This window comes from Bos grunniens, chromosome 18, assembly GCF_055505025.1.
Source record: "Bos grunniens cultivar Pamir isolate PY7600 chromosome 18, Bosgru_T2T1.0, whole genome shotgun sequence".
Taxonomy (NCBI): domain Eukaryota; kingdom Metazoa; phylum Chordata; class Mammalia; order Artiodactyla; family Bovidae; genus Bos; species Bos grunniens.
Genome location: NC_141182.1, coordinates 50,606,360 through 50,626,865, shown reverse-complemented (window position 1 = coordinate 50,626,865; position 20,506 = coordinate 50,606,360). Strand labels below are relative to the sequence as shown.

Sequence of the window (20,506 nt, the reverse complement as noted above, 5' to 3'; positions counted from 1 at the left end):
CTTAAGGGCCCCCACTCCTTGGGGGTTCCCCCTGCCCCGTGCCCCTTTCCCCAGTGGCTCCTTAGCTTCTGGCTCACCCTCTTCCCCTCTGCCCCGGTTTCCCACTCTCCACTCGAGGCGGTCCACCTCCGAGTCCCTGTATCCTGCGTCCCCATTCTCTTAGCCTTGCGCGCTACGTAGGTCTTTATGCTCGCTGACCCCCGGCCCAGTCCTCAAAGCCACACGCATCACTGCCGCCCGCTTCGGTGGCGCTCGCCGCCAGGAGGCAGCACCCTGTTGGTGGGGCGGAGCCGGGTGTCCGCCCCCTCCCCCCGGGCTTAAGGGACCCCCCTTGGAGCCCGCCCACGCAAGATGCGGACCGTGGCCCGGCCCCCCCCCCCGCCCGTGCCCTCCCCCTGAGGGCCGCCCCCGCCCCGCGCGCTTCCTGGGTGGGGCCGGGGCGGCTTCAAAAACCCCCGCCGCCCCTGCCGGTCCCAGCTGCCGCCGCCCTTCGCGCCCCAGGCCGTCCCACCTCCCTCCTCCCGCCGCGGATCCGCCAGACAGCGAGGCCCCCGGCCGGGGGCAGGGGGGACGCCCCCTCCGGGGCACCCCCCGGGCTCGGAGCCGCCCGCGGGGCCGAAGAGCAGCCCGAGGCCCCAGAGTCTGAGACGAGCCGCCGCCCCCGCCGCCGCCGCCGCCGCCACTGCGGGGAGGAGGGGGAGGAGGAGCGGGAGGAGGGACGAGCTGGTTGGGAGAAGAGGAAAAAAAGTTTTGAGACTTTTCCGCTGCCTCTGGGAGCCGAAGGCGCGGGGACCGCAACGCGCAGCGCTGCTCCGCGAGGCAGGACCTGAGGACCCCAGACAGCAGCAGCCCCCGCCACCGCCTCGGACGCTTGCTCCCTCCCTGCCGCCTATACGGCATTCCCCAGGCACCCCCATTCCGGACCAGCCATCAGGAACCGCAAACCCGACTCCCGCGAAGACTTGACCCCAGATTTCGGGCGCACCCCCTTGCACGGCCCCCCAACTCCCCAGCCTCTCTCCTGAGCCCCCGCGCATCCGAGGACCCTTCTCCGGGATCCGGGATCTCTCTCAGACTTGCCTCAGCTTTCCTATTCAAGATCACCCATCTCTAGTACCAGAGCTCACCCATCTCGGTTTTTTTCCGTGGGATACCGAGAACCCACCCATCAGAGCCTCCCCTCCAGCTCTGCTCCGTTCTCCCTGAAGGCCTCAACTCTCCCCGCAAACAGACCCTCCTACCTTTTCCTCGGGAGACCCCCACCCACCCCAGCCCCTGTAGGGGCGGGGCCTCCCTCTTCCCACCCCAGCCCAGCTCGCGCTCTCGGCTGTGCCGGGGGGCGCCGCCTCCCCCATGCCGCCCTCGGGGCTGCGGCTCCTGCCGCTGCTGCTGCCGCTGCTGTGGCTACTAATGCTGACGCCTGGCCGGCCGGTCGCCGGACTGTCCACCTGCAAGACCATCGACATGGAGCTGGTGAAGCGGAAGCGCATCGAGGCCATCCGCGGCCAGATTTTGTCCAAGCTTCGGCTCGCCAGCCCCCCGAGCCAGGGGGATGTGCCACCCGGCCCGCTGCCCGAGGCCATACTGGCCCTTTACAACAGTACCCGCGACCGGGTGGCCGGGGAAAGTGCCGAAACGGAGCCTGAACCAGAGGCGGACTACTACGCCAAGGAGGTCACCCGCGTGCTAATGGTGGAATACGGCAACAGTGAGCTCGCACGGGCAGGGGACCCTGGAGGGGAGCCCCCAGGGGGCGCCGGAGTGCAGGGGTCACGGGGAGGAAACTGCTGGTAGAGGAAACTGGCTGGAGGAAGAGAACCCCCGGGGGCGCCGGGAACGTGTCGGGGGGAGGGGTCCCAAAGAGATAGCGCTGAGCTCCCTAACCCCAAGGTATCTGGTCTTGAATAAGAGATAGTGAGCGAAGTGGACCGCTTTTAGAGGGCGACGGGATCATGCGAGATCGTGTGGGGAGTCCCTTAGAGTGAGAGAAGCGAAGCCATTCGAAAAAGACTTCCCCTTGCAGGGTGCTCGAGAATGCAGGGGGTCGTGGGAGCGGGGCTGCAGAGAGGGATCTCGCTTTGGGAGAAACTAGCACCCCGGCATTTGGAAAAGGAGAGGTAGTGGGGAAAGCTGACTCAGAGTTCAGGGGCCGTGAGGCAGGAAGATTCAAGGACAGAAAAACAGAAGCGAATCCCAGAGGGGTGCCAGGAAAGTAGAGAGAGTGGACCCGCATGCACAGGACGCGAAGAACACGCGAGATTGGAGGAGGGCTTAGAAGGAGAGGGTGATAAATGTGAGGTCGGAAAGGGACGCGAGGTTGTAGGGTGCGGGAAACTAGCGGGAGAGAAGCGGTGACCCTAGGATGTGCCCAGGGGGTGGGGGCGGGGGGTGTCCAGAATGCGCCGGGAGGTGCTTTTAATATTTCCCACAAGGACTGTAAGAGGATGAAACCCAGAGAAAGAAGCGCGCGCTCCCAGGAAACCTACAATACTGGGTCGTGGGAAGGGGTTTACAGAACGGGAGAATAAGCGTGGGAAAGGTGGACCTGGAATGGGGTAGAGGAGCGACGGATGGTGTCATGCTGGGAGCAGCGGGGCCCGCCACCCTCCCGCCGCTGGCTGGAAGGAAGAGGGCTGAGTGAGGAGTCGTAGTAGGGAGAGAGCTGGGTGAATGCGACTCTGCGAGACCCGGGGGAAAGACCGAGCTTGTAGGGGTTGGAGAAGCCCCACGTGGGTGCCACGCGCGGGTGTGGGGGAGGAGCCTGCGCTTCCGGAAGGAACAGGAGGACCCCGCGGAGTTCTGCGGAGAGCCTAGACCCCAAGCTCCTAGTTCCTCTCTGCGAGGCTGGGGAAACCCCAGCGTCCGGCTGCCTAGCCCTCCCTTCCCTTTCCTTCTTGTGCCTCGGGGTTGGGGGCGGAGGGTTACGGGGCGGGGATCGCGCGCTGAGCCTGGGGCGAGACGAGGCAGGTCCGGTCCCCGCCCTCGCGACGGCGGCGACTCCCGCCCTCTTCACCCCTAGCTCAGGGCGGGGCTACCCTGGGCCCGCCCTGTCGGCGCCCGCGCGGGTACCCAGGCGTCCGGCTGGGCCCCGAGGCTCGGGGGCGAACCCCGCCCCCCGCTCTTAGTTTCCCTCGTGGGCAGTAGACGTGTGCGTCTCTGGCCCATTTGGGCGCCCAGTTGCGGCTTCAGTCAGATGACATCCCTACAGCCTACCCACCCACATCTCCGTCTCACCTTTTCCGTCGACGCTTCACCTTCGTTGGAGAGGTTTTTCCAATGCTGACACCTTCAGTTGCTCTTCAGCCCTCTTCTGCCTCCATCTCGCTCCCAAACCCTCCGTCTGTCTTCCCGTTTGACTTCTGCCTTTCTGTCTCTCCCGCATCCGTGTAACTCTGACCCTCTCTGGGTCTCCTAGTTTCTCTCTCCATCTCTTCCCTTTTTCTCTCTTTTTCTCCTCAATATCCTATTTCCATCTCTCACTCTGACCCTTCTTGCTCCCTCTATCGCTCTTCCTCCCTGTCTCCTGGGCCTGGGCTCTGCCCTTCCGTTTGGGTCGGCTGAGTAACTCTTGGGCCAAGATAGAGCTTATTCGTGAGGGAAAGGGGCCAGCCCGGCAAGAGACGGGAGGAGCAGGGGGAAGGAGGCGCTCAAGAGGGTCTTCCTCTGTCTTTTCTCAACATGTCTCCACCATTTCCATGCCCCCACTGCAGAGGCCTAACGAAACTGCTCCAGTTGATCATGGCCTGCCCCCCTCATTCCCAGTCCCCAATTTTTCCTGAACTGGGAGTCTTCTTAATTTTGTTTCCCTTCCCCCACCCCTGAAGCCATCCTTATCTAGAGTGAACTTTACTTTCTCTAGCCAGTTAAGGGTGGAAATACTACAAATAATAACAAAAATAATGTCACATTAGCAGGGAGGGAGCATAGCCTAGGGATTAAGAGCATAGGCTCTGACCAGACTGGCCAAGTTTGAATCCCCACCCCACACTGTAGTTTCCTGGCTGTGTTGCTTAGGGGCAAATTGTTTCCTCTCTTTGCCCATCTATAAAATGGGTATACTAATAGAATCTTTCTCATGGGGTTGTTGAACACACATTAAAGTAATCACTGTATGCAGACTCTGTGCGACATACTTTATCTGCATCATCTCATCTATTTCACACTGTCATCCTGTCATCAGTCCTTGGCTTGTAGGTGAGAATCTGGCAAGAGAGACGAATTCATCTGCCCAAAGTTCCACTGCCCTTCAGTTAGGAGAGCCTGGGTTGGGAGGCAGAGAACTTGATGTCAAGTAGATTTAACAGCTCCAAGAGGGAATGTGACTTGCCCAAGGTCACAGAAGGCAGCAAAGGCATAGTCTGATCCAAGTGCCCTTTATCTCTCTGCTTCAACGTAACTTGCATTTGAGGCTCCCGGTGGTAGGGAGGCCTGAGCAAGCAGAGCAGCCCCACCCCCAAGCCAGCTTTGTACTGAGGGGCCACTTCCTACCTGATGAGAGGGTTAGGATAGGACCCTGTTTAAAGAGCTAGAGGAATTTCCCTGGTGGTCCAGTGGCTAAGACTCCAAGTTCCCAATGCAGGGGACCCAGGTTCCATCCCTGGTCAGGGAACTAGATCTCACATGCTGCAACGAAGTGTTCGCATGCTGCAACTAAAGACCCCACATTGCACGAAGCCCGAAGATCCCACACGACAACTAAGACCCTGCACAGCCAAATAAATAAATATTTAAAATAATAATAAAGAGGTGGAAACAAACTCAGAGAGGAGAAGCTAGTTACCTAAGGTCACACAGCTAAAAAGTGTCAGGGTCGGAGTCCAACCCAGAGTTCTTCGATTTGGGGTACACTAGCTCCCCTGCCCTTGCCAAACACTGACAGCCCCCCTACCCTCGACTCTTTCTGCCTAGAAATCTATGACAAAATGAAGTCTAGCTCGCACAGCATATATATGTTCTTCAACACGTCTGAGCTCCGGGAAGCGGTGCCCGAACCTGTGTTGCTCTCTCGGGCAGAGCTGCGCCTGCTGAGGCTCAAGTTAAAAGTGGAGCAGCACGTGGAGCTGTACCAGGTGGGGGCAAGGGTCCCGGAAAGTGGCCTGGGCTAGGGTGGTCCCAGGACGGCCGCAAGGCTGGTGGCTGCAGGGTCCACATGGACTAACCCTGAAAGATGAGGGAGCACAGAGTGTGGAGTCTCCTAGAGCCCTAGAATGTTAAATGCTTAGCAGCTGGAATCTTTGGAGCTGGACTCTGAAAACTCAGGACAAGGAAAGTTGGAATCTTTGAAAAGTTGGAGACTTTCAAAATGCCCTGTGCCCACCCAGTAGCCACTAGCCACATATGGCCATTTAAGTGGATTAAAATTAAATAGAAGAAAGAATTCAGTTTCTCAGTCTCACTGGCCATAGTTCAAGTGGCTCGTAGTCACATGGAGTGAGTGGCTGCTATTTTGGACACCACCGATAAAGCCCATTTGCATCGTCACAGAAAGTTCTCTTGGATAGCTCTGTTCTAGAAGAGTCTCCAGGAAGAGTCCAAAAAATCTGGATTTTCTCGAAGGCTATGTGACCTAGAAGCCCTGTCAAATGGAGCGTTAGATTCAGTGGTAGATGTTAGACTCTTACGACGAGGAAGCTTTGATACTAACTGCTCGGAATCTAGAGAACTCGGCTTTATGCTGCCAGTTCCCAGGGCGTCATTCCTCGTGGATGTCAGGCATCTGCAACGTCTAGGTTTCTGGCACGTCGGACTCCTGGGTTTGTTGAACTTGAATCTCATAAAACTTTTCGAGTTCATAGAATGTGTAATTCTTGGGGTGCCACCAAGTGCTGGAGTTATGGAATGACTTCGAACATAACTTCTAGAAAGCGATAGACTCTAAGAATTCAGAGCTGTATCGTCAATGACCTCTGTGATGTCAGTAGGAGAATTTTAGCCTCATGAGCTGTCCAAGCTGAAAGGAACTGGGCATTTCACCAGTGAGGAAACTGAGGCCAAAAAAGAGAAAGGAATTCTCCACAGCCATGGCGGGATCAAGGGTGGAGGCTGAAATGCCTAGGTGCCTTGACCCCTGGCCTGGAGTTCTCTGTCCCCTGTCATGGAGTTGGGTGGTTTCTGTGAAGCCCCTCAGTGTGGATGTCTGGGAGGGGGACTGATGGACTGTGTGGAGACCCGTTTTGGGGAGCAGATGGAGTGAGAGGTGCAAGGTACATGGGTGTTTGTGGCAGCCTCTACCCACTATCTCACTCCCCAATTCTTCATCCCCCAGAAATATAGCAACAATTCCTGGCGCTACCTCAGCAACCGGCTGCTCGCCCCCAGCGACTCACCGGAGTGGCTGTCCTTTGACGTCACTGGAGTTGTGCGGCAGTGGCTGACCCGCAGAGGTGAGGACCACTTGTCTGCCCCACCTCTGTTTTGTAACCCATTTTTTGTCCTGGGACCACCCTGCCTAGCACCCCCCGCCCTGTGTTGGTGCCAAAGAGCCCAGACCTGGCCCTCCTCCCAGACACTCACACCTGAGTGATTAATGGCTAATCCATTCTTGAGCACATGCATTGTGCTGGGTGATGCTGGAGACACAGAAGTGATGAAAACAGCTTCATCCTGACCTTCGGGAAGCTCCTGTTCCACTGCTGGGGTTGGGGGACTTGGGGAAAGACCTGAAAACCAGTTAGTAATGTCCCAGTGTGGGCAGGGTTGGGATGGGGAGCCCAGGGGAGGTGCCTGATGCAGCCTGGGAGGTCAGGGAGGGCTTCCTGGAGGAGGGGATATTGGAGCTGTGTCGGAGGGATGCATGGGGCCAGCCTGGGAAAGGAGGGAGGGGCAAGAGTGTTCAAAGCAGAGGGATAGGCTGTGCAGAGGCCTCGAGTCTAGGGAAAGCCTGACACACCTGTTCTGTCTGGAAGAGGACCATCTGTCCTGTCATGTTGAAGGCCCCAGTGCTCACATCTCCCTTCCTAGTCTCCCTCTCATTCATTCCTTCATTGGGGTAAATGCTAGTAGGTTCCTGCTCTCTGGCTGGCCCTGTGCTGGTAGGGGGGAAACACAGTGGTAACCATGACAACCTCTAGGCCTGCCCTCATGGGACCCGCACTCACTTCTAGATACCCAGGAAATCTTTCCCAAAGCCCTAGCAGGCCATGATGGCCAGGGTGAGCAGGGCCGGGATGGGGGAGGCATAAGTGCTATAGGAGCCCAGAGGGGGCACCCTAACCCCTCTGAGGGGATCCAAGAGAGCTTTCTGGGTGAGAATGATTGTGTTGAGACTCATGGAAGAGGTGATGGTTTGACCAGAGGAAAGGATGGGAGTTCGGGGGCAGGTGCATACTGGGACGAGTGTCCTGAGCTGACTGCTGAGTCCAGAGCACCTGATACAGGGTCCCACACAATAGTGGGTGCTTAGGGAAGCATTCATTCAGCCATTCATTCAAAAAACCTTTCTTCTGGGATGTATGTATACATTCACCTGATTCACTTTGCTGTACAGCAGAAACTAACACAGCATTGTACAGCAACTACACTCCAATAAAAGTTAATCTAAAAAATAAGAATAACTGATAAATACTGCTATGATTATTAGATATACATATTCTTTCAAAAGGGCTTCCCTGGTGACTCAGATGGTAAAGAATCTGCCTGCAATGCAGGAGACTAGGTTCAATCCCTGGGTTGTGAAGATGCCCTGGAAAAGAGAACGGCTACCTACTCTAGTATTCTTGCCTGGAGAATCCCATGGACAGAGGAGCCTGGTGAACTACAGTCCATAGGGTCCCAGAGTTGGACACAACTGAGTGACTAACTACTTTTTAATATACAAAAGTAACAGGTTTTATTAACATTTTTTGAACTATTCTTTCAAAAAAATGTTAATAAAACCCGTTACTTTTGTATATTAAAAAAAAAAGAAGTAAAACCTTTCTTCTGCACCTGCCTTGGGACAGGAGCCTAGGTCCTTGCATCCCATCCCAGCCCTGCCTGTGGGCCTTGGCTTCCTCATCTGTAAAATGGGGAACTTTGGTGAGGATTAAAGGAAATAACGCACAAAGAGTGTTTAGAACAGGGTCTGGCACCCAGCGCACTCAGGAGATGTTTGTTTTTAAGACGGAGGGCCAGGCCCAGCAGGGAACAAGAAAACAAGGTTCCCTGCCCCCGTAGTATCCTGCTTGCCACTGAAAACAATGAGGGAAATAAATAGCCAAAGACAAATGTTAGAGCTACAGAGGTCAGTGCTTTGGAGAAAAAAACGTGTTGTCACAGTCGGGGGAGGGGCTGTGTCCTGGAGGGCCTTCTGGAGGAGGTGGCCTCAGCGCTGAGACCTGGAGGAGGAGAAGGAGGCTGCAAGGCCAAGAACTGGAGTGAGAGGGTGCAGTGAGGGGGCAGGCAGGGGAAGGGGCAGGAAAGAGATCCCCCCATACCCCAAGGGTTTGCGACTTCCTTCCTCTCCTGCCCACCCCCACAGGGATGGGTGAGCTGCCCCCCTCATGCTGGCTTCCCTCTTCCCACTCCCACAGAGGAAATAGAGGGCTTTCGCCTCAGTGCCCACTGTTCCTGTGACAGTAAAGATAACACGCTTCAAGTGGACATTAACGGTGAGGCCCCCTCCCTGCCCCCCACCCCCGCCGACGCCCGGCAGTGATGTGTGTCTGTGTGTGTGTGTGTCCTCCCCTGCCCATCCTCGTCATTCATCCATATGAGTGTGTGTGTGTATTCCCAATCCTCCCCACCCCTCTGACTCCCAAAACCAAAGCAGGGTTCAGTTCCGGCCGCCGGGGTGACCTCGCCACCATTCACGGCATGAACCGGCCCTTCCTGCTCCTCATGGCCACCCCTCTGGAGAGGGCCCAGCACCTGCACAGCTCCCGCCACCGCCGAGCCCTGGACACCAACTACTGCTTCAGGTGAACCTTGCAGCCTCCTGGGCTGGGGGCGTCCTCGCCATCCACTGAGCGGCCACCACAGGTTGGGCATGTGGCTGGTGCTCTGCTTGGGCTAGCGTCTCCTTCAGCCTGGAGGGTTCAGGGCATGAGGTCCGAGCCTGGGATGCTGGAGTGTGTGCGAACTAGGAGTCCTTGGATGTTGAGATCAGGCGGGTCTCTTGCTGGTTGGTTGGCATCGGAAATTTATTAGAATGTGGAACACTGAACATGTGGGACTTCAGTATTGGAAGGTCTCCGTGTTAGATTTCTGTACTGTGGGCAGATTGGGGTTTGAAAACGTTGGGATTCTAGGATATTAGAATTTGGTATTAATTATTGAAATCAAAGAATGTTGGATTCAAGGACTGTTGGGTTCTTAGAAGTTGGGAATTCAGAACTGGAAGATTGCCCATGATGGGTACCATTGACAGACTGGACTCTCCCATTTTGGCAGGTTGGAGTGCTTGAATATTAGGTCCAGAATTGGTGGAATCCTGTGTTGAACTTTTAGCCTCCAAAAACGTTGGAGTCGGTGAAAGCCAGAATACTGGCACCTTAGAATGTTGGGACTCAGTCTTATTTATTTATTCTTGATTGCACTGAATCCTCACTGCTGCTCGCGATTTCTTTAGTTGAGGAAGCGTCTCTTGTTGAGGAGCATGGGCTCTAGGTGCTCTGTCTCCAGTAGTTGCGGCTTGCCCATATGGGATCTTCCCTGACCTGGGATCAAACCCATGTCCCCTGCATTGGCAGGTGGATTCTTAACCACTGGACCACCAGGGAAGTCCCAGTGCTAGAGTCTTGTTAGAATCTTGGAAGCCTGTGATCTTAGAAAGTGGCAGCTTGAACCTCTTGGGAGATGGGCTCAGAACTGTGGAATGTTGGAATGCAGTTTTAAAATATTGGAATTCAAGAATACCAAGATCAAAAAAAAACCAGAATGCCAAGATCCTCGAGAGTGGGGATGTGGGAATTCTAGAAAGTTGGAAAGCTGTTGCTGTGTTAGAATCTTGAGATGCCAGTATGTTGCAGTCTAAGAAAACTGAGAAGTTGTAGTCTCGGAATTTTGAAATTCAGAGTTAGAATATGGCAAATTTAGAATGATAATCCGACCTTGGCCCGTCTCTGCTAAGTACTTTGATGGTGCCTTTGGTTTTTGTTGCATGCACTTCTCCTGTTGCAAAGTCAGCTCTGTTTCCAAGATCCTTCATCACCAGATCCTACCCTCTGCCCAACAAACCTATGAACGAATGGATAGATTAAAATCTGAGTGCCAGCCTGCTATAACATTAAGAGAAAGGCAGCCAGCCATGTGAGTGACACAGTGTCACTTAGGAAGTCTTGCCAAAAAATCAAACCTGAAGCCCATCAATAATGGTAGGTCCAAGTCCCAATTTTCCAGAAATATAAGGACAGAGAAACATGTTAAACAGCCACCATGGGCATGCAGTCCGCAACATCTAGATTGTGGGAAACCTGACCCAGTTTCTTCAACAAATACGATACAAAGGGATGAAATAGAGAGATGGGTTTATATAGATTTTTAAAAGAATCTTAAAAGATGTATCAACCAATAGCCCTGTATAGACTTTACTTGAGTCTTTATGTATGCAGACTGTTTTTACAATTTTATTTACTTATTTGCTTTTTGGCCTTGCTTCACGGTTTCCAGGATCTTAACCTGACCAGGGATCAAACCCATGTCTCCTGCATTGGAAGCATGGAGTCCTAACCACTGGACCACCAGGGAATTCCCCAAACTTTTTTTTTTTTTAAAGATATTGGGACTTCCCTGGTAGTCCAGTGTTTAAGACTCTGTGCTTCCAATGCAGAGGATGTGGGTTTGATCCCCTGTCAGGAAACTTAAGATCCCACATGCTACATGGTATGGCTAAGAAATAGATAAATAAAATAATTAAAAAGATACTTATGAGACAGTTGGGGAAGTATGAACTCTGACTAGATATTTGATGGTATCAAGGAATTACTGTTAATTTTTTGTGTGATGCTCTAAAGTAGTCTAGATTTCCTTGGAGATAGAAATATTTATGGATGAAATAATATGATGGATGACGTGGGTTTCAAAATCATTTGTCAAAGGAGAGAAAGTGGATACGGGTAGAAATACAGTGAAACTGACCATGACTTGATGTTTGCTGGAGCTGGATGGTAGAGACACAGCAGTTAAATGTAAGATTCTCTGCTTTTGTGTATGTCCCATGCCTGTGCTGTGCTCAGTCGTGTCTGACTCTTTGCGACCCCGTGGACTGTAGCCCGCCAGACTCTTCTGTCCATGGAATTTTCCAGGCAAGACTACTGGAGTGGGTTGGTGTATGTCCGAGACTTTCTGCAATAAAAAGTTATTCTTAGCTTAACCACTATCTCCACTGGGAAGCCTCTGTGACCCTTTCCCCAACATCCAGGGTTAGAGAGTAGCTCAGGGTCACCTGGAGGGCTTGTTAAATGTGGCCTGCTGTCTCCCAGCCATCCCCATCCCCCAGTTTCTGATTCAGTGCATCTGGGGTGGGGCCTGAGAACTTGCATCTCCCACAAGTTCCCAGGCGATGCTGCTGCCGCTACTCCAGGAACCCCACGTGGAGAGCAGTTGAGTTGAGTAACGGAATCACACACTGCAAATCAGAGGATCTCAGCACCCCAGCAGAGCTGGACCAGAAATGATAGATTTTACTGGACAGTGGTTCTTCCCCTTTTGTGAATCTAACACCTTTTTGAGAAGCTGAAAGCCGGGAACCTTTTCCCCCCAGAATATGTCTATACATACACACATATCTGGGCTTCCCTGGTAGCTAATCGATGAGGAATCCGCCTGCAATGCAGGAGCTACAGGAAACAAAGGTTTGATCTTTGAGTCGGGAAGATCCTTCAGAGGAGGAAATGGCAACCCTTTCTACTATTCTTGCCTGGAGAATCCCATGGACAGAGGAGCCTGGCAGACTACAGTCCAGGGGGTCACAGAAGAGTCAGACATGACTTAGCAACTAAACCACAACAACACACATCTGTGTGCATGGTTTAGAGAGCTCAGAACCCTCCCTGAGCCTGTCCATGGACTTCCTGATGTCTCCTCGGCCCTTAACAATAGCTTATTTGATCTAACGTTCCCTGCATCTTTGTACAGATGAAGGAACTGAGGCCTAACCAGACTGAGGAGGGACCAGGCTGAGCTCACAGGAATTTCAGTTTCCTGACTTCCTTCTTGAGGTCCTGTGGCTCTTGGAAAGGCCTTGTCTTGCCCTGGGAGAGCCTGTGGCATCGCCTCCTCACGCTCTGCTTGAGCTGACATGGTTGGGCTGGGCAAATGAAGTCAGAGACCTCTGGCCCTGAGCTCTACCACCTACAGCCTACATTTGAACAGACAACATCCCCCTTTCTCTAAGGCTCAGTTTATTCCTCCTTCAAATGGGAATAATAGTATAAGACCTGCCTTGGAACTTCCCTGGTGGTCCAATGGCTAAGACTCCACACACCCAATGCAGGGGGCCTGGGTTCGATCTCTGGTCAGGGAACTAAGATCTTCATATGGCAACCAAAGAATTCACCTGTTGCTGCAAAGACCTGGCACAGCCAAATACATATTAAAAAAAAAAAAAAAAGACCTGCCTTGTAGGAAATTCTGTATTGAGTTTTAAATAGGAAAATACATGTACATGGACCAAACCTAGAAAGGATATTCAAAGACTCTCCAGTTCTGACCCTTCAGTCCCCCTCCAAACAGACTTTTATTATATTCGTGCAGGCTTTTCTCTAGTTGCAGTGTGTGGGTTTCTCACTGCAGTGGCTTCTCTTGTTGCAGAGCACGGGCTCTAGAGTGCAGGGACTACAGTAGTTGCAGCACATGGGCTCAGTAGTTGTAGCTCCTGGGCTCTAGAGCACAGGCTCAATAGTTGTGGCACAAGGGTTTACTTACTCCACAGCACATGGGGTCTTCCCGGACAAGGGATCAAACCCCTGTCTCCTTCATTGCAAGGCAGATTCTTTACCACTGAGCCACCAGGGAAGCCCGAGGACTGACTTTTGCATCTGAGCCTGGGACAGAGATCATGAGTACATGGCAGTCGTCTTACCCACCACCACTCTCTGATGTGCTTCTGAAAAATGTAACATTGACCAATTAATTTATACAGCCAACACTTGTATACACTTGTATACAGCCTACACTTGTATACAGCCAACACACAGCAGGTGCTGGGGACTGTTATGGGCAGTGGGGACACCTTTAGGGACAAAATAGACAAAAAGTCCTGTCCTCAGAGGAAGACAGGAAATGAACAGATGAACAAATCAATCTCTAATAAAAGAGCAGGTGGCAGTAAGTTCTAAGAAGGAATATAAATCCAAGGAAGAGGAAAGAAAGAAATCGTTGTGATGATTTGTTTTTCCTAGTCTGATTTAAACTTTTTATTATGGAAACATTTAAATGTATAACCAAGATGGTAAAATGAACCCCCATACACTCTCATCTAGATCAACAGGCATTAAGATTTGCCCCCTTTCAGTTGCAGACATTTTTATATTTCCTTGCAGAACTGAAATGCCGTTATTACGCTAAATGGAATTAACTATCCTTTTTTTTTTTTTTCCCGCTGTGCCTCATGGCATGTGAGATCTTTCCTGACCAGGGATCGAACCCATGCCCCCTACATTGGAAGCACAGGGTCTTTACCAATGGACTGCCCAGAAAGTCCCTAGGAATTAACAATTTTTTAGATTGGTGTTTTGGATAGAATCATCCAGGAAGGTCTCTGAGGCAATGACGTCATTTGTTTAACTGATATTTATTGAGCACCTACTGCATGCCAGGCAGTGTTGTAGGAGGGAAGACTCCCCAAAGTGAAGGATGTTTGAGCACATGTATAAATGGAGTGAAGAAAGAGAGCCAGAGAGGGTATCTGTGGGAATAGCAAGCCAGGCAGAAGGAACAGCACGTGCAAAGGTCCTGGACTGGGACTCAGGAACAGCGAGGATGCTAAAGTGGCCAGAGGACAGTGAGAGAGGGGGAGTGGGGAGGGAGTTGAGATCAGCTAGATCTGGTGGCTCCTTGAGCTTGTGGCGAGGACTTGGGCATTGGGCTTGTTCAGAGCAGAGGGGCAACATGATAGTCTTTAGTATGTGGCCCCAGAAGGTAGGGATTTGTCTGTTTCATTTGTACTGAGTCCGCAGTAGACCCCAGCCCAACACGCAGTAGTTGAGTAAACATTTGTTGGACACTTAGAACATATCAGTACACATGGACCTGCACTGTGCTGTTTATGTCGCAGTGTATAGATGTAGTGTGATCTGTGTAGCTGTCCCCTGTGGACAGTCATTTGGCTTCTTTAGGCTTGGTTTTTTTTTTTTTTTGGCTGCACTGTGCAGCATGCAACGTGGAACTTCCTTGCCCAGGGATCGAATCCATGCACCCTACAGTGGAAGCTTGGAGTCTTTTTTTGTTTGCTTGTTTTTTGTTTCTTTTTTTGTTGTATTGAAGCTTGGAGTCTTAACTACTGGATGCCTCCTGGGAACTCCTCATTTGGTGCCTTACAGGTGTGTTTTGAGCGCTGCCTGAGATAACGCTTATGAGGATGCTCTTAGTGCAGTGCTGGACTAGAGGAAGTGCTTTATCAGTGTAAGCGATGATCACTACTATTACTGCTGTTATTACCACAGAGGGTGCAAGGGAGACCAAGTTGGATACCATGCTGGAGGGCAACCAGGGTGAAACACACACACTCCAGGGGAGGAGAGGCAGCCTTCTGCTCTCCTGACAGTGTTTTTCCCTCCCGCCTGCAGCTCCACAGAAAAGAACTGCTGTGTTCGTCAGCTCTACATTGACTTCCGGAAGGACCTGGGCTGGAAGTGGATTCATGAACCCAAGGGGTACCACGCCAATTTCTGCCTGGGGCCCTGCCCTTACATCTGGAGCCTGGATACACAGTACAGCAAGGTGCGTCTGGAGCCCGACACCCCCTGCTCCCCAGCTGGGGGTGAGATGGGGGTAGCAGAAACCGAGTGAGGAGAGGGAGAAAGAGAAGTCAAATCAGATGAATTGGCAAGATGGTAGTCAGAAATACAGGGGAGAGGAAGGTTGGAGGGGAGGTGATAATGGGATGGGAGAAAAGCTCGAGGCAGGGTCTGCAAAGTTAGAGACTCAAGGGAGTGGGAGACAGAGATATGGGGAGACCTAGTGGTAAAGAACCCACCTCCCAGTGCAGGAGACATAAGAGACAGATGTGGGTTCAATCCCTGGGTCAGGAAGATCCCCTGGAGAAGGAAATGGCGGCCCACTCCAGTATTTTTGCCTGGGAAACCCCATGGACAGAGGAGTCTGGCAGGCTACAGTCCATGGGGTCACAGAGTCGGACACGGCTAAAATGACTTAATCCCAACTTGGGCGAGGGAAGAGGTGGGGAGATGGAAGGAGAAAGAAAAGGAGACAGAATGAGAGAGAAAAAGGTAGGAGGGTAGAGAATTTGGAAGATGGAAGGAGAAAGACAGTGAGATACAAGCCAAGAGTGGAACATGGGGAGAGGCAGAGAACCAGAAAGACACGGAATGAGATAAGAGAGAGGCAGATGGGGAGAGAGGCTGGCAGGGTGGCGGCATCCTCCCCACGACCCCCGACCCTGACCCCGCGCACCCGCCCCGCAGGTCCTGGCCCTGTACAACCAGCACAACCCGGGCGCTTCGGCGGCGCCGTGCTGCGTGCCTCAGGCGCTGGAGCCCCTGCCCATCGTGTACTACGTGGGCCGCAAGCCCAAGGTGGAGCAGTTGTCCAACATGATCGTGCGCTCCTGCAAGTGCAGCTGAGGCCCCGTCCCACCCCAACAGCCCCCGCCCCGTAGGCCCCGCCCACCCGGCAGGCCCGGCCCCGCCCCCGCCCGCCTCACCAGGACTGTATTTAAGGACACAGCACCACCCCCCCCACCCCACTCCCATCAAGCCCACCTGGGGTCCATTAAAGGTGGCGAGAGGATTGGGTCTCTGTGTCGTTGGGCGCGTCACGGCGTTCTCCCTTCTGACTTCTCTTACCCCCCTCCCTCCCCTCCATCTGCCGCCTCCTGTCTTTGTCCACCATTCATTTGCGCCTCTTCACACACAAACTTCCTTTTCGCTTGTTATGTTCCTTACTCCTAATGAACATTTAAATTTATTTATTGTTAGGTTTCTTGATTGAGCACCTTGGACCCTATTTTAAGTGTCTTATAGTAATTAACTTTTTAAACCACCATAACAAAGCTCTGAGATAAAGAGATTGATAATACCCACTTTAAGAAAACCAAAGCCCAGAGAGGTTAAGGAATTGTTCCTGCCCACCAACAACCTACTTTCTGGGGAGGAGACAGACATAGTAGCGTTGTGCAAAAATAGGAAAGCAGGATGGGCTAGAGATGGCTTTGGGGAGGAGGGAAGGCTTCTTGGAGGAGGTGGCATTTGGGACTTAAAGGAAGCCAAAATGGCAGTTTGGGGGAGGATGGGGGAGGGTGTTCTTGGTAGGAGGACAAAAGCAAAGGCCTGGAAGTGAAGATGAACTTGGGGTAAGCTACACAGGAAAGAGGCCAGTGCGGTTAGAAGGGAGGGGCATAGGGAAGGGTGTTAAGATCTGAGTCAGAAAGCAACACTCACAGGCCAGAGAGTAATAAAAACAATTCTCCACGCTAGGTATGGAGCTTCTAGCTCAGGGCATTCTCCCCACAGCTCAAGAAAGCAGGGGTTGGCAAACTATCTCCTGAGGCAAATTCTGACGGGCTGCCTATTTCTGTAAATAAAGTTTTACTGGACCACAGCCATGGTCGTTCCCTACTGTACTGTCTGTGGCTGTTTTAGTGCTACAAGGGCACAGCTGAGTAAAAACTGTGCAAAGTCAAAAACCTTTACTATCTGACCCTTGATAGGAAAAGCCTGACAACTCCTGCTACAGGGACCATTTGCTCCCCATTCCACAGATGGGAATACTGAGGCACAGAGAGGTTAAGTGACTTGTTAAGGTCACACAGCTAGCAAATGGCAAAGCTGGGATTCGAATCCGGGCAGCTGGAGTTGAGGGTTTATGCACACGACTTCTGCACTGGTCCCACCTTCCAGACCCCAATCAAGGAACCTGTGAGAACCTGTTCTCTGAGGGAGGCAGGCACCATGACAGGGTTTTGAACAGAAGAGGGATGTGATTTGACCTGCTCAGAGGTTCCTTCTGGCTGATGGGTGAGAGCAGACTGAAGGGGGATGAGGGTGAGTGCAGGGAGACTGATTGTCCAGGAGAGAAATGACAGCACCTTGAGCTGGGGTGGGTTTCCCTTTGCTCTGTTTGTTCCCATCTGCTGGGGTCTTGCTGGTGAACTCTCCCCTGCTTCCTCTTTCTCTGGCCTCTGTTTCCCCTCTTCCTCCCTGGTTTCAGTTCCTGTCTCTCCCTTGCCCTTCTCCTTAACCTGTTTGGCTCAGTGACCCCCCCTGGGGGAGGATGGTGTGAGTGCTGAGCTTCCTTTGTTGGGGGCGGGGGCGGGGGCGGGGGCGGGGGCGGGGGCGGGGGACAGCGGCTCTAGGTCAGGATGTATGAGTCCCAGCATCTGCCTCCTCCAGCCCAGACCAGCGGTAGACATGTGGTCACTCCTCTTGCCCCAGGTCTGGGAGCCATAAAGGGCCGGGCGTGAGATGGGGGACCAGAGGAGGTCTCTGTTCAAGGAAGTGTCACCATTGTTAGCAGCCTCTGGTGTGGAGGTGCCGGCAAGGACGCGAGGATAGAAGAGTAGTCACTGCAGCCCCACGAGGATGTGGCATATGTATGCACACATTCACATTCACACAGAGGTTCAGATACGGGTAAAGGTCCCACAGCGTCCCAGTCGCCTGAGTGCCACAATGGACACGCACACAAACACCTGCGGGACCCACGAGGCATTGGCTGGGAGACCTGGTGCCAGTGTGACACACTGCCCCATTCCATGCACACAGTCCAGGCTTGGAGTTCCGCTGGGACACACCATAAGCAGAGACTTCAACGGGGACACGGCAAGACGCAGTGACCCAAGTTTTTCCTGTGGGGTCCTGGTCACAACCACCGCACAGCAGACAGGAAGAGGAGTGTCACGCACACACTCCTCGCAGCATCCGAGCAGGTCAGGAAATGAAACGAGACTCCGGTTGCGACCCACCAGCAGTTACACAAACATCCTCCAAGGGGTCACCGTCACCCACAGGCACAGCGTGCACGCACACGGCCTGACACGTCACGGCCCCACCCAGGCGCGTCCCACACACGGAGACCTGACACGTCAGGACCGCGCAGACTGCCGGCCGGGCGGGCGGTCGTGCCGCTGCTCGGCCTGACAGCTGCCGCTCCACACGCTCAGCCCGGGGAGTCCCCCCACGGCCCTCCGGATGGCGGCCGCCCCGTCATACCCAGACGCGCTGTCACACCCCGGGGCCCAGACGGAGAGTCCCCCACACCCAGACACACCCCCGGGGCCGCGGCCCTCACACGCCCGGCTCGCGCCTGGGCCCGGGACAAGTCCCGGCCGCGCACCGGGCCGCGCGCTCCCGCGGCCTCCGAGCCCCGGCCCCGCCCCCGGGCCACACCCCGCCCACCTGCCCGGGCGCCGGGGGCAGGGAAAGCCGCGGGCTCAGCACCTTCCGGGCCGCGGGGGCGGCCCCCGGGCGGCCGCTCCCGCACCGGGCCCCCGCGGGGAGGCCGGGCTCGGTCAGGACCTCGCAGGACCGGCCCCCAGCCAGCCGCAGAGGCGAACCCGGGGGTTCGGGGGGGCCCGCCGCTCCCCTCCCCCGCCTCCGCGGGCAGCCGGGGCGGGGAGGGAAGTCGTGGGGGGAGCCTGGGTTCCGGCTGGAGCCCCAGCTTCCCGTCCGGCCCCCACGGGGCAGGAAGCAGGGCCGAGGGAGGCCAGCCCAGGCCTTCCTGCCCCCTCCCCCAGACGTGCCTGGGACCTGGGACGGGGTCAGCGAGAGAGGGAGAAAGGGAGGGGGGCGGTGAGGCAGAGGGAAAGCAAATCCCCTTCTGCCTCGATCTCTGGACATCCAGTGTGTTGGTGTCTTTCGTGTTTTTAATGTGAATTTGTGTGTGTGTGTGTGACTGTGCTGCATTCGTGGCGTTTGCACCTGCTTTGTGTTTCTGCTGTACAAGCCGGTGTGCACTCTGGTTTCTGTGTCGTGACACCATGTGACTCGGTTAGTCTGTGTGTGTAAATTTGTTGTGTCCCTGGGGTGTGTTATTTCTCTGGATTCTTTTCTCAACACCCTTGCTCTTCTCTAGGTGTAAATCTATACATTCTTAGCTTAAGTTTGAGTAGAAGTGTGTTTATGGTCTGTGAGAAAAGTGTGTTTCCAGGAGGTGTAGTGTGTGTGTGGTGTTTCCTACTCAGGCTGTTTTCAGTATGTGTGTGTAACAGTTCCCAGTGTGTCTGTGGGCCAGCGGCTTCTGGGTTACATTGTTTCGTGATCAGTGTGTGTTGCTGGTATTCTGAGCATGTTTGTGTCTGTGGGGTGTGTCTGCCACATGCTTGCTGTCCTTGCGGTGTGTGTGCGTGTCCGTCTCCGGGACCGGTGTTCTCAGCCTCTGTGGTGTCTGTGAGCAGGTGGTGTCTGCATTGTGTCCCCACATGTGGGCTGATGACTTCAGTGTGTGAGCAGCTGCGTGGGTCTCTATTTTGTGCTGTCGCTTTGGAGTTTTCAGTGGAGTGTGTGCTCACGTTCACGGGCAGCTGCCTGTGCGGGGCTGCATTTGTGCTCTGGTGTCTCCAGGGCAGGGGGGCATCCTGTGTCCCCAGTGAAGCCGCTGGCGTCCCAAGCGACACGCCTGGCGGCCTCCGTGCCGAGTGGAGGCTGGCTGTGTCTGCGGCCGCGTCCCCTTGCAGGCTGGTGCCACGTTGGCTCGGGGCTGGCTGTGGCGGGCAGGGCAGGGCAGGGGCTGTGGTGGGCACTGGACCCACGCCCAGACCTCGGTATAAATATCTTGAGCTGCCGGCGGCTGTGTTTACTCGGCCCCAGCCCGGGGGCGGTAGCAGCCCGGCAGGTCCTTGGGGGCGGGGGGTGACCAGGCCACAGCAGAGTCACTTCCTTCTGGCCAGACAGGCCACAGCCTCGCTGCCCCTTCCCGCCCCCTTTCTGGGTGGGGGCGAGGTGGTGACCCCTCATCCTGGGCTCCCAGGGGCCACCAGTGAAGCCCTGACCCGCACATTCCCGTTGGGCTTCCCAGGATCTGGGAGAGAGACCAACAGTGGGGACGAGGGGGGTGAGCCAGGAGACAGCAGAGGGGTAGGAAAAAATGAGGGTGAAGCCAAGGGGAGCAGCTGGGGCGGGGAGCTGCGACAGAAAGGTATGGGGAAGCAGAGACAGAGGGAGGGAAAAACAAGGAGAGAAAGGTGGAGGGCAAAGCGGCGGAAAGAGAAGGGGCTGAGAGAGGGGAGATGAAAAGTGGCAGGGAGATGCTGACAGAGCTGCAGAGACAGTCCCCCAGAGAGAAGACGGAGCAAGGGGAGGAGCAGAGGAAGGAGGGGACAGTGAGGAGAGGGGCTGGGACAGGTTTGGCTCTGGTGGGACACAGAGAGGTGTCAGATGTGTGTGTGTGAGGGGAGCTGGCTGCCAGCAGA

The 20,506-nt window shown here is 54.3% G+C and overlaps 1 protein-coding gene across 2 annotated transcripts; it reads left to right on the top strand.

Annotated features, from left to right (window-relative positions):
* Window positions 1-766: 766 nt before the first annotated feature.
* Window positions 767-15,888, top strand: TGFB1 (transforming growth factor beta 1). Of its 2 annotated transcripts, none has more exons than XM_086352658.1 (7): window positions 767-1,708; window positions 4,909-5,069; window positions 6,266-6,383; window positions 8,511-8,588; window positions 8,750-8,897; window positions 14,706-14,859; window positions 15,564-15,888. In XM_086352658.1, the coding sequence occupies exons 1-7, from the start codon at window positions 1,354-1,356 to the stop codon at window positions 15,720-15,722; spliced, it is 1,173 nt and encodes a 390-aa protein (XP_086208784.1). In that variant the 5' UTR covers window positions 767-1,353; the 3' UTR covers window positions 15,723-15,888. The 2 variants fall into 2 exon arrangements, with proteins under 2 accessions (XP_086208784.1, XP_086208783.1); XM_086352657.1 differs by having other exon boundaries at window positions 8,747-8,897.
* Window positions 15,889-20,506: the final 4,618 nt, after the last annotated feature.

Excerpts from the sequence above, each read along its gene's own strand:
- TGFB1 (XM_086352657.1), top strand. The coding sequence starts at position 1,354 with ATGCCGCCCTCGGGGCTGCGGCTCCTGCCGCTGCTGCTGCCGCTGCTG. Across the intron at positions 8,589-8,746 it reads GCTTCAAGTGGACATTAACG|CAGGGTTCAGTTCCGGCCGC; the intron begins GTGAGGCCCCCT and ends CCAAAACCAAAG. Across the intron at positions 8,898-14,705 it reads GACACCAACTACTGCTTCAG|CTCCACAGAAAAGAACTGCT; the intron begins GTGAACCTTGCA and ends TCCCGCCTGCAG.